Raw genomic sequence first — 13,989 nt, forward strand, 5'->3', positions numbered from 1 at the left:
AATCCGCGACCGTAGGGTTGCGAATTCATCTCATTATTGTCAATTATCCTTCTAACTGATATAAATTAAATACTGCATTCAATAAAGACGTGAGACATACCAAACTGGACCCAACTTCGGCAGTGACACCTTAACGTTTCGTAGAAGATAATCAATGTTTCATTTTATAAAACATAGCTCAACCCATACATCAGAGGTCTTAGTTTTTGTTTGATTATTGCTTAGGCTTTTGGTTTTCGTTTGTTTTGGGGTTTTAAATTTGCCAATCTCTAACCGTTTAGGTTCTTTTACAAACGACTTCATATAAGAAAGAGGTCTAGAATAGCGCTACCCCTGCTCTTGCCGTAGTAAAAGGCAACGCAGACTTTTCAGATAATTAATTACATACATAATTCGATTGTCAATTAGCATTTACTGGTGGAGCAGAAACAAACAATAAAGTGTTCTCCTTTGGACGGTTGGATAGCCTTGATGCAATCTTTTTGAGATTTAAACCTCCTATCTCGAAGTCAGTGGAGATAATCTCGCTATGATGACCACAGACTGCAGCTACTATTGTACACCAGACTGAATTGATCAAAAGAATTTGATGTTTTTTTTTATTTCTGACTTTTGAATTACTTTCAGTTTTATAGTCGCAACCGATGTAAAATGAATACAAATGAAACATAAATCTGTATTTTATTACGCTGAGTTATGTTTTAATTACGTACACAATTTTTCTCGACGTAAATTATCAAACGAACGGCTTTTAATCAAAACATATACACTACAAATATTCATGTGGTCACGTACATACTTAAGAACAATATTACATATAGAAATTCTATTCTGTTCACTAATTTGTACCAATAAATGTAGACTAAGAAAAACAAGAGCCTCCTAACGAAATTTGGGCTTACGTGTCTGTTGAGGTAACCTAATTATTGGTTACAGCGAAGCAAACAGTGGCGGCTGGAAGAGTTTGTGCGAGATCTATACACCGAGCTTCAATGTGCTTAATATCTGGACCTATTACTTTTACAATTTTTAATTGCGTCCTGACCAACTAGAATGTCAAAATATTTATATTTTTTTACTGCTTGATCGCCCATGGAGGTCAGCAATGCTAGGGGCGCAGCCAAGTCGCTGGCTACCGTTAATTCCTCTCCAAAAGATGAGAGGTCATCAATAACCTTATTTTTTAGCTTTAAAGCTGGGACGTGGCCAATAATTAGAAAAGCAGAAAGTAAAAAAGGTTATAATAATAATAATAATAATAATAAGCCTTTTATTTCCCATCACCTAAATATTACATGTAAATATTCTCAACCATATTTAACTCCCACATTCAGATCCAATTACATTGCCGTTCACTTTTCCTCGACAGGAACCCCTATTTGGGTATAGGCCTCCTCCAGCTTAATCCAATTTTCCCTGTTCCCAGCCTGCCTCATCCACTCCTTCCCAGCGGTGGCTATGATATCATCACTCCATCGCTTCATAGGTCGTCCTTTCCTTCTTTTCCCATTAGGCCCTTTCCATTTTGTCACTTCAGTTGTCCATCGTTTGTCACTGTAGCGTGCTACGTGGCCAGCCCATCGCCACTTTAATCTTTTACTGAAGTTTAGGACATCAATTAGTTTTGTCTTTTTTCGTATAAATTCACTTCTTACTTTATCTTTTCTTTTTATTTTTAGAATTCTTCTTTCCATAGCTTTCTGGCAATTAACCATTTTTGTTTTTATGGTGGTGTTGAAAGTCCACGATTGGCAACCATATGTGAGAGTTGGTAAGATGCATGTATCCATAACTGTTTTCTTCAGGTGGAGTGGATAGTCTCCTTTCATTATCTCTTTGAGTGACCAATATTTTTTCCAACTCATATTTATTCTACGTTGTACCTCTTCTTCTTCGCTTCTGTCTTCAAATGATATTTCTTTTCCTAGATATATGTATTTGTTTACGAATTCTAATGTTTTTTCTTCAAGTTTTATTGGATGTTTGACGCTGTTTGTCATTACTTTTGTTTTGTCTTTATTCATTAATAGGCCTACTCTTTTACTTTGTACACTTAGTTGGTTTATCATTTTTTCTAGTTTTCTACTGTTATCAGCTAAGAGGACTATATCGTCTGCAAATCTGAGGTGACTCAAGTATTGGTTACATATTTTAAGGCCTTCGTTTTTCCATTTCAGCTCCTCAAAAATGTTATGCAGCACTGCTATGAAGATCTTCGGGGAAAGTGGGTCTCCTTGTCTCACTCCTCTTAGAATAGGTATTTCAGGTCCTCGGTTCTCTAGTTTCACACAACTAGTGCTCTTGTCGTAAATGTTCTTCAAGACATTTTTGTACTTGTCGTGAACCTGACATTTGTCCAGTGCCTCCCAGATGGCGTCATGTGAGATCGTATCAAATGCCTTAGCGTAATCGATAAAACCTATATATATTGGTCTGTTGAACTCCTTGTACTTTTCTATTATTTGCTCCATTACATGAATATGGTCTGATGTTGAAAAACCTGACCGGAACCCCGCTTGTTCTTTTGGTTGTAGGTTTTCAATTTTGCTACTGATTCTGCTTAATAGTATAGAGGTAAAAAGTTTATATATGCTCTGGAGAAGGCTAATTGGTCGGTAGTTGCCTATATCTCGAGGGTCACCTTTTTTATATATCAAAATTATATCTGCTTTCTTCCACTGTTCTGGTATTAATCCCGTGCTTAAAATTTTGGTAAACAAGCATGAAAGTGAACGCGCTAATAAAGTAGTCCCAAATATTAAAGCTTCATTGGATATACCGTCTGGCCCTGGGCTTTTTTCTGACTTTAATTTTTTAATATGCTTTATTACTTCCTTCGTGTCGATCTCTACAGGCTCATCTTTTACGTTTTTACACTCTATGAAATGTTTACTTTTACTTATACTAGTTTTGTACTTGCTATTATATAGCGCTTTGTAGAACTCTGTAGCACTATCTATAATATTTTTTCTAGTGTTAGGTCTTGTACTCCTCGACTTTAAATTTTGTATCCAACTTTTGTGAGTATTTAATTGTCTATATGCTCTTTTTGTGCTCCTGTACTGTTTTATGTTTGTTTCTATTATCTGTTTTCTGTAGTTTGCATAGTCTTGTTTAACGGCTTTATTAGTTTTTTTGAATAGCATACTTAGCTCTGCCTTCATTTCCGAAGTTTTTTGTTTTATTTTCAATAGTGTCGAGCGTCTGGACATTAGTTTTATTGTTGATTGCGTAAGAATTTTGTTTGAATTACTTTGTTCCTCTTTGTGTTCGTTTGTTGATATGCTTTTTTTAATGACGTGTTCTATTTTGTTGTATAGGGTCTGGACATCGTCGTCTTCAAAAGGTTCAAGTTCTTTTATTTTGTTTTCTAAATTTCTAGTGTACATCATTATTTCTTTTTCAGTTTTGATTATATTTGGGGATGATTTGAACGATATCCTACATTTTTTAGTATTTTGTAAAGAATAAGTTGCTCTAACCAGTCTGTGATCGGAACTATACCCTAAGCCGTGCAGTACTTCTATTTTCCTTATTCTTTTGGGCTGGTTTGATAGGATATAGTCTAATTCATTCTTTACTTTTCCATTTGGTGATTTCCAAGTCCATTTTCGATTTTGTCTCATTTTAAAATACGTATTCATAATCGACAGTTTGTGTTCGAAGGCAAATTCTATGAGCTTTTCACCTCTTTCGTTTCTTTTTCCATAACCAAATTTACCTAGAATCTTATCTTCTTTTGTTTTAGCTATCCCTACTTTGGCATTGAAGTCTCCCATTAACAGTACATCTCCGCTAGTCTGCGCTTGCGCTTCTTGCAGTGATTCGTAATTTTTTTCCATTTCTTCTTTAGAAGCCTTTTCAGTTGGTGCATACACTTGAATTATTGATATTATCTTTTTGTTGAACTCAAGTTGAAGTATTGCAACTCTTTCAGATAAGCCTGAGAAGCTTAATATATTGTTTTTGTATTCTTTTTTTATCAAAAATCCTACTCCATGCAGGCCAGGTGTTTCTCCTTTAAAGCAGAATATAAAATCTTGATGCTCTTCGATGCCACTGCCCATCCGTCTAACTTCAGCTAAGCCTTTTTTTTTTTTTTTTTTTTTTCGGGTAGAGGGCCGAACCTCCTACGAGGTCCCCGCGCAAAAGGGGCGCGCGGGGTATGTGAGACTCAACGATCTGCATGGTGTTGTGAGCAGACCGCGGGCCCAAGGATTTTAGAGCCCACCCACTAAACGACTCCTCTGCACTCTTACACCCGACGTCCGATCCCCTCCGAGGTCAGAACCCGGATGAGGTAGGGGGGCTACCGCGGTCAACACTACAACCAGACGGCGCGGCTCACCCCAAGGACGCCCAGCCGACGGAGCCTTCGAGGCGAATCGAAGGCTCTGAAACGTCGGCCGTCTCGGTACGGCAGCCCGTCGGGCCGCCCAGACGGTGCCGCTGGTGTCCCGGAATACCCCGCTGGACCAGAACCAGCCTGCCGGGTCGGGACGCGATACACCGTCGACCGGTCGCTCTAATCACTCCACGGCAGCGCGCTAGAGTGCTGGTAGCGCGCCGCGCGGCCTCACCCCCTCAGGTCGCCCCTTGACCTTCACCGGGGGGAGGCCGCCACCTACAGGGGCCGGGACGTACGGGCGTATTCCCGCCTCCGGCCCCCGGCTCGACGGCGACGGATCGGTGCGGAAAGGGAAGAGCTCTCCCTCTCTCGCTCCGCCGCCTCCTTCCGCGAGATGGTGGACTCGCAGAAGTCGAGCATCGCCTTCCAGGACGCGTCGCTGCCGAGCATCGTAGCCACGACGCGCGGCAGCGAGAGGTCCTCTCCTATGACCGCGACGAGGGCGGCGCGTTGCTCGTCAAATCCAGAGCAACGCGCCAATGTATGTTCCGCTGTGTCATCCTCGTCGCGGTCCGCGCAGTGGTGGCACTGCGCCGTCGGTTCCCTTCCGGCTATCTTATGCAAGTACCGGCCGAAACATCCGTGGCCGGTAAGCATTTGCGTCAGCCGGAAGGTGAGGCATCCGCGGTCGCGGCCCACCCAGTCCGCGAGAACCGGGCGGACCGCCTCGACGGTACGGAGGCCGGCCGACGGGTCCGCCAAGCGGCGAGACCACGCCTCCAGCACGGACCGCCGAGATTGGAGCCTCCGCGCTCGAACTACTCCTTCGCCGGGGCGCCCTTCCCCCCTAGAGCGGAGGTCGCTACGCCACCTGTAATCGGCAGCGAGCGCCTCCGCCTCCAGGTCCCAGGGTGGCGCCCCGGCGAGCAAGCACGCCGCCTCGAAGGAGACGGTGCGGTATCCTCGGATCGCCCTGACCGCGATCGCGCGCTGCGGACGTCGCAGCGCCGCGACGTTCTCGCGGGTCAGGGCGTGGCACCATACGGGCGCGCCGTATAGTGCCATCGACCGCACCACCCCCATGTAGAGGCGGCGCGCCACCTGATCGGGACCCCCGACGTTTGGAAGCAGCCGGCTCAAAGAGCCGGCCGTCGCCATCAGTCGAGGGCCCAACTTCTCAAAGTGAGCGCGGAAGTTCCACCGACCGTCCAGTTCGAGGCCGAGGTACCGAAGACCGGTCACCCCGACCCCGACGCGGACGCCTCCGATCACGAGGTGGGCACCCAGAGGCGGCGCTCGTCCCGGCCCGTGAAAGAGCAGGGCCTGGGTTTTGTCGAGCGCCACCTCGAGCCCCAACCGTCGGATCCTAGTGACGACGTGTGCCACGCCTGCGCACGCCAGACGGGCAGACTCCCGGTAGTCCCTCCCCGGAGCCACGACCAACGTGTCGTCGGCGTAACATATTACGCTCAGCCCGGGGAGGGGACCCCGAATGACGCCCCGCAGGACCCAGTCGTAGCCGATGTTCCACAGCAGGGGGCCCAGGACAGACCCCTGTGGAACACCGCGCTCGACGGGGAAGCGGAGCATCGCCCCACCGTGTCCGATGCACTGGATCGACCTGCCCTCGAGGTAGGAGCCGATCAGTCGGCGGAGGTATGCGGGGACGCCGTGATACTCCAGCGCCCCCGCGATCACCGACCAGGGCAGGGTGTTGAAGGCGTTCCTTACATCTAAGGATAACGCCATCGCCACCCCGCCCCGGGATACGGCTTCATCGGAGAGGGCCCGCACGCGCAGAATTGCGTCGATAGTCGAGCGGCCCTCTCTGAAGCCGTACTGCTCCGCCGAAAGATCGGGACCCGTCTCGGTCAGGTGCCGGACGATGCGGGCCGCGACGATCCTCTCGAGCATCTTGCCCGCTTCGTCCAGCAACACGATGGGGCGATAGCCCGCGGGTGAGTCCGCGGGGCGCCCGTCCTTCCGCAGAAGGACCAGTCTGCCCGTCTTCCATTTCGACGGGAACCGTCCCGACTCGAGGCACGCTTCGAAAAGCCCCCCGAGCCGGTCCCCTAGGGCCTCGAAGGCCAAGCTCCAGACCCGGCCGTGAACGCCGTCAGGGCCGGGGGCCGCGTCCTTCGCTCTCATTCTGGACACGGCCGCATGGATCTCCGCCCCCGTGATAGGGGGAGGGGGCTCCTCGGCAGCGGGAACGCTGTGGCGACGCGGAGGCGTGCCCCACGTGGCGTCCATCTGGGGGGGCTCAAAGTCCCCCCCGCTGCCGGCGGGAAAAGCGCGGAAACAATTTCCCGCAGCTGCCGAGGCTGGAGCCGCTCGGCCACCGGGAGCGCCCACGGCTGCAGTTTTCTGCGAACCATCTTGTATGGGCGCCCCCAGGGATCTTCGTCGAGCGACTCCAGGAGAGTCTTCATGCTCTGCTTCTTGGCCTCGCCGATGGCCAGCTGCAGCGCGGTCTGTTTTTGACGACAGTCAGCGTGCAGCCGGGCCGCCGTCTCCGCGAACGTAGCGTCGCGACGACGGCGGCGGCGGTGGCGTGCGCTCCGGCGGCGCGCCCTCACGCACTCCTCGCGGAGTCTTGCGATCTCGGGCGACCACCAGAACGCACCCCCACGTGGTGCTCGGGGGCCGACCCGGGGCATGGCGGCATCACAGATGTTTGCCATGGTGCCCCGGAACCAGTCGACCTCCGCATCCACGTCCGCGAGCCGCGCGGGTTTTGGCGCCCACGCAGCAACAGCGGCCGCCTCCATCAGCAACTCCTTGTTCATTCGTTTCAAGGCCCACCTGGGGAACGAACGGGGCGCACCTTGCGGGAGCTCCTCCTCACCGCGGGCGCCCGCGGCTGACGACGACGACAAGGAGGAGGCGGAGAGCTCAAACCGGACGTATCGGTGGTCCGAGAGCGTCTCCGCCCCCTCGAGTACGCGCCAGCCGCGGGTGCGGCGCACGGCGGACGGGGACGCGAACGTCACGTCCACGTGAGATTCCCCGTTCCACCGCACGCAAGTCGCGACCGTGCCTCTGTTTAGGAGACAGAGGCCGGTCGCGATCGCCCACTCCGAAAGAGCCTCGCCTCGCGAATCCGTGCGGGGGGAACCCCAAGCCGTACACTTGGCGTTGAGGTCCCCCGCGACGATGACAGGGCGGGACCCGAGGCGGTGTAAAAGCGCCTCGAGCCCGCCCAGAAACCGTTCGAATTCGGCGAGGCTCCTGTTCGGAGAAAAGTACGCCCCGATCACGACGGTCCCGTCGATCCTAGCCGCGACGTACCCGGGTCCCCTGGCCACCATATCCAAGGGGGGTAACGCCGCGGACTGTCTTAGTACGATGGCCACGGAGCCGTCGACGTCCCCCATCCAGCAGTCCTGGTCGGTGGGGACGAAGTACGGCTCCGCGGCGACAGCAACATCAATTGACCACTCCGCCATGGTGTGGACGAGGAGATCCTGTGCCCTGGCGGAGTGGTTCAAATTGCACTGGAGGAAGCGGTGGACGCAACCCATTACGGGGCTACGTCCATCGCTCCCTCGTCTGTCCCGCCCTGCGGCTCGTCTGGTGCCGCGGCGGGAACTGACTCGCCGGCTGCCCTTATTGCAGCCGGCCTCTCCTTCTTTTTATTTTTCTTGCCGCCCCTCCTCGTTTTGGTAGAGGAGGGGGCGGACTTACACGCCGGGCCCCCGGCCCGGTGGTCGGCCTTCCTTTTAGCCGCGTCGCACAAGACGCAGTGCGGCGCGGCTGTGGTGCAGGAGGCTGCCTTGTGCCCCGGTTGGCCGCAGCGGAAACACAGGTCGCTGCGGTCCACGGTCGAGGGGCACTTGGCGAGGCCGTGGCCGGTGCCGAAGCATCGAAGACAACGCCACGGCCTGCTCTCCTGCAGTTGCACGTGGGCCACTACCCAGCCCACGCGCAGCCATCCAGGGCTGTCCGAAGGCCGACCCTGTGGAGGGGTGGCCAGGAGGTTCGCCGTTGCTACCGGGCAACGCGCCCACGCCGTCCGGGTTCCGGAGTATGTCACCCGGAGCTCCCCGACTTTGACGTCGGCGAGGGCGCAGTTGCCCTGCGACGCGATGGCCGCGGCGACCTCCTCTTTCGTGGCGCACTCGTCGAGGCCCGTGATTTTTACTTCCCCCATCTTCACGGGCCGCGCGATGCGCACCACCTCGGGGTCCGGCAGGATCTCCCTCAGCCGGGCTGCCAATTTTTCAGCCGCGGCGTTTGTGTTGGGGCCGGGGCACTCTATAAGACGAGCCCCGTTGGCCGTCTGCCGGACCTTGATGCCCCCCTCCACGCCGAGGGCGTCCACATTCACGCCGCCGCGCGCCTGGGTCATCACCTCGTGGTAGGTGATGCCCCGTTCTTTAGCGGCCGGCAGCAGCTCTACGACTACTGCAGCCGACCGCGGGGCGCGCGGCCTCCTTCGTCCAGGTCGGCCCCTCGGCTCCGCTCGACCCTCTTGGCGGGGAGCGGTGGCCGCAGGGGCGGGCTTGGGGCGCGGCGCGGCAGGCACCGCTACCTTTTTGGGCCCTCGCCGCACCACCGTCGTCCAGGCCTCATTCATGTTGGCCGGGGCGGGGGGCAGCGGGCGGGGCTGGGGGGTCGGGGCCGGTTTGGCGGCGTTGACGCCCCCTTTCTTCTTATTTCGGCTCCTGCCGGGCCCCGCCTTCGCAGGCTGGGACGGGGCAGGAGCGGACGTCGGTTTCTTTGCGGGGGCTGGTTTCGAAGCCCTCGCAGCTGCAGACGTGGAGGCAGTCGCAGCGGGAATCTTCGCCGGTGTGGCTGACTTCTTGGGGCCGCTATAAGTTTTTGCGGCCACAATCCTGCGGGGTGCCGGTATAGGGGCCCCGTTTTTCGCCTCGTGAGCAAGGGGCGGTCTTGCGCGCTCGACGGTTGAACTCCTTGCCTCGAGTATTAGGAGCTGCCGTCTCTGCTCCTCAGCTTCCTGGTTTTCTTCCGCTTCAGGCGGAGGAGGGGCAGGGGCCGAGCTGCGTTGCCGCTCCATGAGGTCGGCCACCATGGTCCGCAACTCAGCCATGTCCACTCGCAGCTGCCCATTCTCCGTCCGAAGTTGGCCATTCTGGATCGATACCTCTTCAAGGCGGGCATGCAGCAGGGCCACTTCCTGTCGCAAGCCCGCCGTCTCCGTGGTTGTGGTGCGGTCCACGACGTCCTGCAGTCTCTCTTCCAGGGTCGCCGCTCCGGATTTTAGGGCCCGCACATAATCGCCTTTAAGTCCTTTAGCCGATTTTTTGGCTATAGTGGCAACCATCTCCTTGACAATATTGCACGCTCGGAGGGGGTCAGAGGGACCCACCTCCGTTAGGGAGCGCTCCAGTCGCTCGACCTCTCCCACCTCTGTCCCGTTTTGTGCCTTTCGGCAGGCGGCTCTGGACTGCGCCAAGGAGGCAGCGTCCAGTCCGCGGGAAGAGATTGTGTCGCAATCGGTGGCGGGCGGCGCCGCAGCAGCCGCCGGCCCTTCCGCCAACGCCATATATTTGGCGCTGGCGGGCTCACCCTCCGAGGAGTCGGACGGAGGAACAGATGCCGGCTGACGAGCCGACTTCCTCTTCCGCCGAGTCCGCTTTTGCACGCTGTCTGCGAACAGCACTGGCGTCTCCCGCCCACTAGACGCGTCGCCCCTCGCGGAGCTCCGTGCCGAGTACAGCGAGATTAAGCTTTCGCAGCGCTCTAGGACCACGGTTGGGACTCTGTCCCTTACGCGACCCGTGTTGTCGCCCACTACGTCTTGGCATTGTTTGCCCCCCCCAGAAACGGTGGGGCAGCGTGCGGCCGATTGCTCGACCGCACGGAGGGATTCTCCCCCCGCGGAGCGGGAGGTACCCTCCTGGGGTAATAAATCTTTAACAGGTGCCATATTTCATTTTGTCCTTTTTTATTAACCAGGGGTCGGTCCCCTGGGGTCTGGTTGGTACCCTTGGGACTGGACTCCCTCCAGCCATTCATCCCATCGCCGGGCACCAGAGCTTAGGATTGGGGCATTTTTTAAAGAGGTTTACGTCCTCGCGGCCCCGTGCCTCGCGGCAGCGGCCCCCGTCCCCCACGCGGTGAGGATTACGGGTTGGCCGGCAGCCCGCCGAGTGCAACGAGCAACACGACAGACCACCGCCCGACGCTCAAACGAGCAACGACGACGAAGCCACGCCGGTATACCGGTACCCCCCTCTGGAGGGCGTGCCCCTGTAGCCGAAGCCGGGGACATGGCGACCAGCGGCCGGAAGATGCGTAAGCAACGCCGGCTCACTTCTCCATGAAAGGGCAGGCCAAAAGTGGCCCACCACCACCCGTGGGTTACGTCCGAAACGGGTCGGACGTGACCCGAAGAAAAAGAAAAAGGGGGAAGAAAGGGGAAAAGAGAGGGAGCCCGAGCGTCTCCAGGAGGAACACCCTTCAGCGAGTGAAGGGCGTGGAGAGCCCGCAACTCCCCCTGCTGGTTTTGGTCCGCGTCATCCGATCTCTTTCGTTGCAAAGCCTAACTAGGCTACCCTACTCCTACACCTAGCCTACCTACCTAACACCTAGAAATCCTTGCAACGAAAAAGACCGGACGATACCCCTGGGAGTGGGACTGTTCCCAGAGGATCCCGTTATCCGCCACCTACGGACGCGCCCGGTGGAAGTCCAGCAAAACTCCCCCACAGACGGAGCCCCCGGCCACGCAGAGTGCGCGCCGGGGGGCCCGCCCAGGTCCCTCGGGAACTTCAGCTAAGCCTAATATATCAATTTTTATTTTTTCTAGTGAGTATACTAGTTCTATATATCTTGTTGTGGATGCTAACGATCTTACGTTAAATGTTCCAATTTGTAGTGATTTTGGAGGTAGTGTTTTGTTTACTGGAGGGTTATGGTCATTTTCCCCCACGGGGACCAGCCGGCTTGGGGGAGTGTTTTTCTTGGTTGTTTTTTGCAGGTTTGTATTATAATGATTGTTATTAATCCGGTTTCGAGTGTACGGTGATTGCTATACATTTGTTTTCTCTCTTAATGAGTTTGATTTTACGCGTGCCATGTATTCGTACGCATTAGTTGTGTTTACTTTTTTCGGAGCTACGTACAATTCATTTTCTTTTTGTGGTGTGCTGATATTGGGCGGAGAAGGTGGGTCTCTTTTCCTTTTTTCTCGATTAGCATCCGTTTGGCTCTTGATTATTAGTTTATCTAATTTGAAGTATGCTATGTTACCCTTACTTCGTTCCTCTTCAAGTTTTGGTTGTAATGTTTTGCGTACTTCTAATATTTCTTTAGTATAATCTTCCTTCACATAAATACCCTGGGGTAGTTTATATTTCGATCTCATTATTTCCATTTTTCTCCAGTACGATACAAGGGATATTAAAATAGGTCGAGGCGTATTTTTTATCTTTCCAATTCTATAGGTATTCATAATTTCGTGCTCTTGTATGTTTAATCCAAGATGACAATTAAGTTTTTCAGATATGTACTTTACCAAACTTAACTCTTCTTGTTTGTCTTCCTTTATTCCAAAGAGTAGTATGTTAGTTTTCTTTTTAGCCATTTCCAGACCTTTAATTTTCTCCTTAAGTTCTTTGACTGAATTTTTATGTTGTTTGTTTTCGTCATCTATCATTTTAAATCGCTCATTAATTTGTTGCACAACATTTTTGGTTACAGCTTCTGTTATAGTGATAGTCTGCTGTTTCATTTGCTCTTGAATTTTTTCTAATAATATTTGCATTTGATTATCCATTTTTCAGTGAAATTTTTTATTTAACGTTTTTAGTAGATAGTTTTAAGATGATTCTGGTATAATTTTAGAGTAGATCTGTCAACCCCGACTGTATAGTAACTTATTGATTTCATAAAGTGGCAACACTTAAATTCTTATGCATCGATATGATTTCTTTAAGTTGCCTAGCTTGAATGTAAATTGTTAAATTGTCTGTGGTTTATACTGTGACTTACTTCACTCTGTATTTATCATAGTAAATACCCTCAAAATAAAAATATTAAAGTAACAATCTCAAGAGGTTATTTCTTCATTTCTCATTGTTAGATTGCACATTAACACTGTTCACAAACTTTCTTGATTTATTTTTGTATAAAGTATCTTCTATTATCTTGATTTGTGACTTTTTACACTTGATATATATGAGTATTAAGGTAAAACTTGATATTATTTTAAGAGCAAACGAGTACACGTCTATATTATTCTGTCACCGGAACCGGAATCCGGAAAAAAGGTTAGGATACATTAACTACGGCTGGCACCAAAAGGATGGGACGACGCGTCGACGGCTGCGGCCTGTGCTGCGGTCCGCGTTGTCGTTGTCGCTGTCGTCGCCGAAAATACTGTGGAAGAGCAACCCGATCGGCGGTGTATCGTGTTCCGACCCGGCAGGCTGGTTCTCTGGTACCCAGTGGGGTATCCCGGAACACCAGCGACATCGCTTGGGCGCCCTGGTAGGGCCGCCATATCGCGGAGACCAGCGTTGTTGGTCGTCGACTATCGCCTCGACGACCCGTCGGTCGGGCGGGTCTGGTTGTAGTGTTGACTGCCTACTCTGACTAGGGTCTGACCCCGGACGGAGATCGGACGTCGGGTGTAAGAGTGCAGGGGAATCGTTTAGTGCAGTAGGGCCCTAAAGCTCCTTGAACCCGCGGTCTGATCCCAAGATCTGCAGATCGTCAAGTCCCACATACGCGGGGGCGCATAGGGGGCGCACGGGGGCGCCCAAACCCCCTACGAGGTCCCCACCTCGTAGGAAGTTCGGGGTACCCGGCCTGAAAAGGATAAAAAGGGGTCGCGTTTTCGTATCCCTAGTAAATACACAATTATTAAAGTATACTTCTTTGATGAATATTGCAATCGTTCATACAATTCATAATCTCATGTTTCAATATAATTACTGTAACTTTTGTAAAACAGAAAATATAAACGGTAACAGCCGGCGACAAATTTTACACTGCACGGTGAGCACTTAAAAAGGGTAATAGAGAGATATAAACTATAGATATTGTACTAAGTTTAATGAAGTAGGCTGCATGCACGAAACATGTTTATCTGTTCGTAAACTCAATTATTCTTGTACGGTGTGTCTAAATCTGACAGCCACGTTATGGACTGTTATGTATTTTTAACTTAGATTGACAAACGGTGAACTCGCTCAGACTGAAGCTCGTGATGGCTTCACAGCAGATATTAGTAGAACAGAAAAACCGGTCCATGCTGGCACACGGCATATTCGGTTTCCTACCAAGATTTCAGGATATGAAAAAAAATTAGAAGGTGATTACACTGCTGGGAAAGACGGGGATATAGCAAAAGTAGTTCAGATATCTGGACACCATGGGATAGACAAATTTAAATCAAACACTTTAATTCACTCAATACTCTAGTAAAGTTTGGTTCTTTTCAATATATTCAAGTAAAATGCCACTGACATTTTTTGAAGTGAAACTTCTATAGGTGCGTTGAGAACAAAATTTAACTCGTGACAGATTCGTTACGGCTAGAGAGAAAAAATAAAATTTAGGAGGAGCGAGAATTAGAAAATAGCAAGAGCGTCTCGCGAACCACTCGACCGTGGAGAGAGGAAGAAGACAAAGCGAGATAAGTCGTTTCTCTAATACACAGCTTTCCCTAT

The 13,989-nt window shown here is 51.6% G+C and overlaps 3 protein-coding genes across 3 annotated transcripts; all 3 read right to left on the bottom strand.

Moving 5' to 3' along the window:
* Window positions 1–1,352: 1,352 nt before the first annotated feature.
* Window positions 1,353–4,067, bottom strand: LOC149502075 (uncharacterized). Its single transcript, XM_089730743.1, has 2 exons — window positions 3,254–4,067; window positions 1,353–2,500 (listed from the first exon to the last, which is right to left on the bottom strand). Exons 1-2 carry the CDS (start codon window positions 4,065–4,067, stop codon window positions 1,353–1,355), a joined length of 1,962 nt encoding a protein of 653 aa, XP_089586869.1.
* Window positions 4,068–7,857: 3,790 nt separating this feature from the next.
* On the bottom strand, window positions 7,858–11,067 carry LOC149502076 (uncharacterized). Its single transcript, XM_089731061.1, has one exon. It carries the CDS (start codon window positions 10,239–10,241, stop codon window positions 7,872–7,874), a length of 2,370 nt encoding a protein of 789 aa, XP_089587187.1. The 5' UTR covers window positions 10,242–11,067; the 3' UTR covers window positions 7,858–7,871.
* A 278-nt stretch (window positions 11,068–11,345) lies between these two features.
* LOC149502077 (uncharacterized) lies at window positions 11,346–12,092 on the bottom strand. Its single transcript, XM_089730744.1, has one exon. The coding sequence runs from the start codon at window positions 12,090–12,092 to the stop codon at window positions 11,346–11,348; it is 747 nt and encodes a 248-aa protein (XP_089586870.1).
* Between the last annotated feature and the right edge of the window lie 1,897 nt (window positions 12,093–13,989).

Source organism: Bombyx mandarina, chromosome 11 (genome assembly GCF_030267445.1).
Source record: "Bombyx mandarina strain Sakado chromosome 11, ASM3026744v2".
In the NCBI taxonomy this organism is placed as follows: Eukaryota; Metazoa; Arthropoda; class Insecta; order Lepidoptera; family Bombycidae; genus Bombyx; species Bombyx mandarina.

Bases quoted from the DNA above. Each gene is read 5' to 3' on its own strand.
- LOC149502075 (XM_089730743.1), bottom strand. From the start codon at position 4,067: ATGGGCAGTGGCATCGAAGAGCATCAAGATTTTATATTCTGCTTTAAA. The intron at 2,501-3,253 runs GTAATTCAAACA...GGTTCCGGTCAG, and splicing joins CGAACACAAAGAGGAACAAA to GTTTTTCAACATCAGACCAT.
- LOC149502076 (XM_089731061.1), bottom strand. From the start codon at position 10,241: ATGGCACCTGTTAAAGATTTATTACCCCAGGAGGGTACCTCCCGCTCC.
- LOC149502077 (XM_089730744.1), bottom strand. From the start codon at position 12,092: ATGGATAATCAAATGCAAATATTATTAGAAAAAATTCAAGAGCAAATG.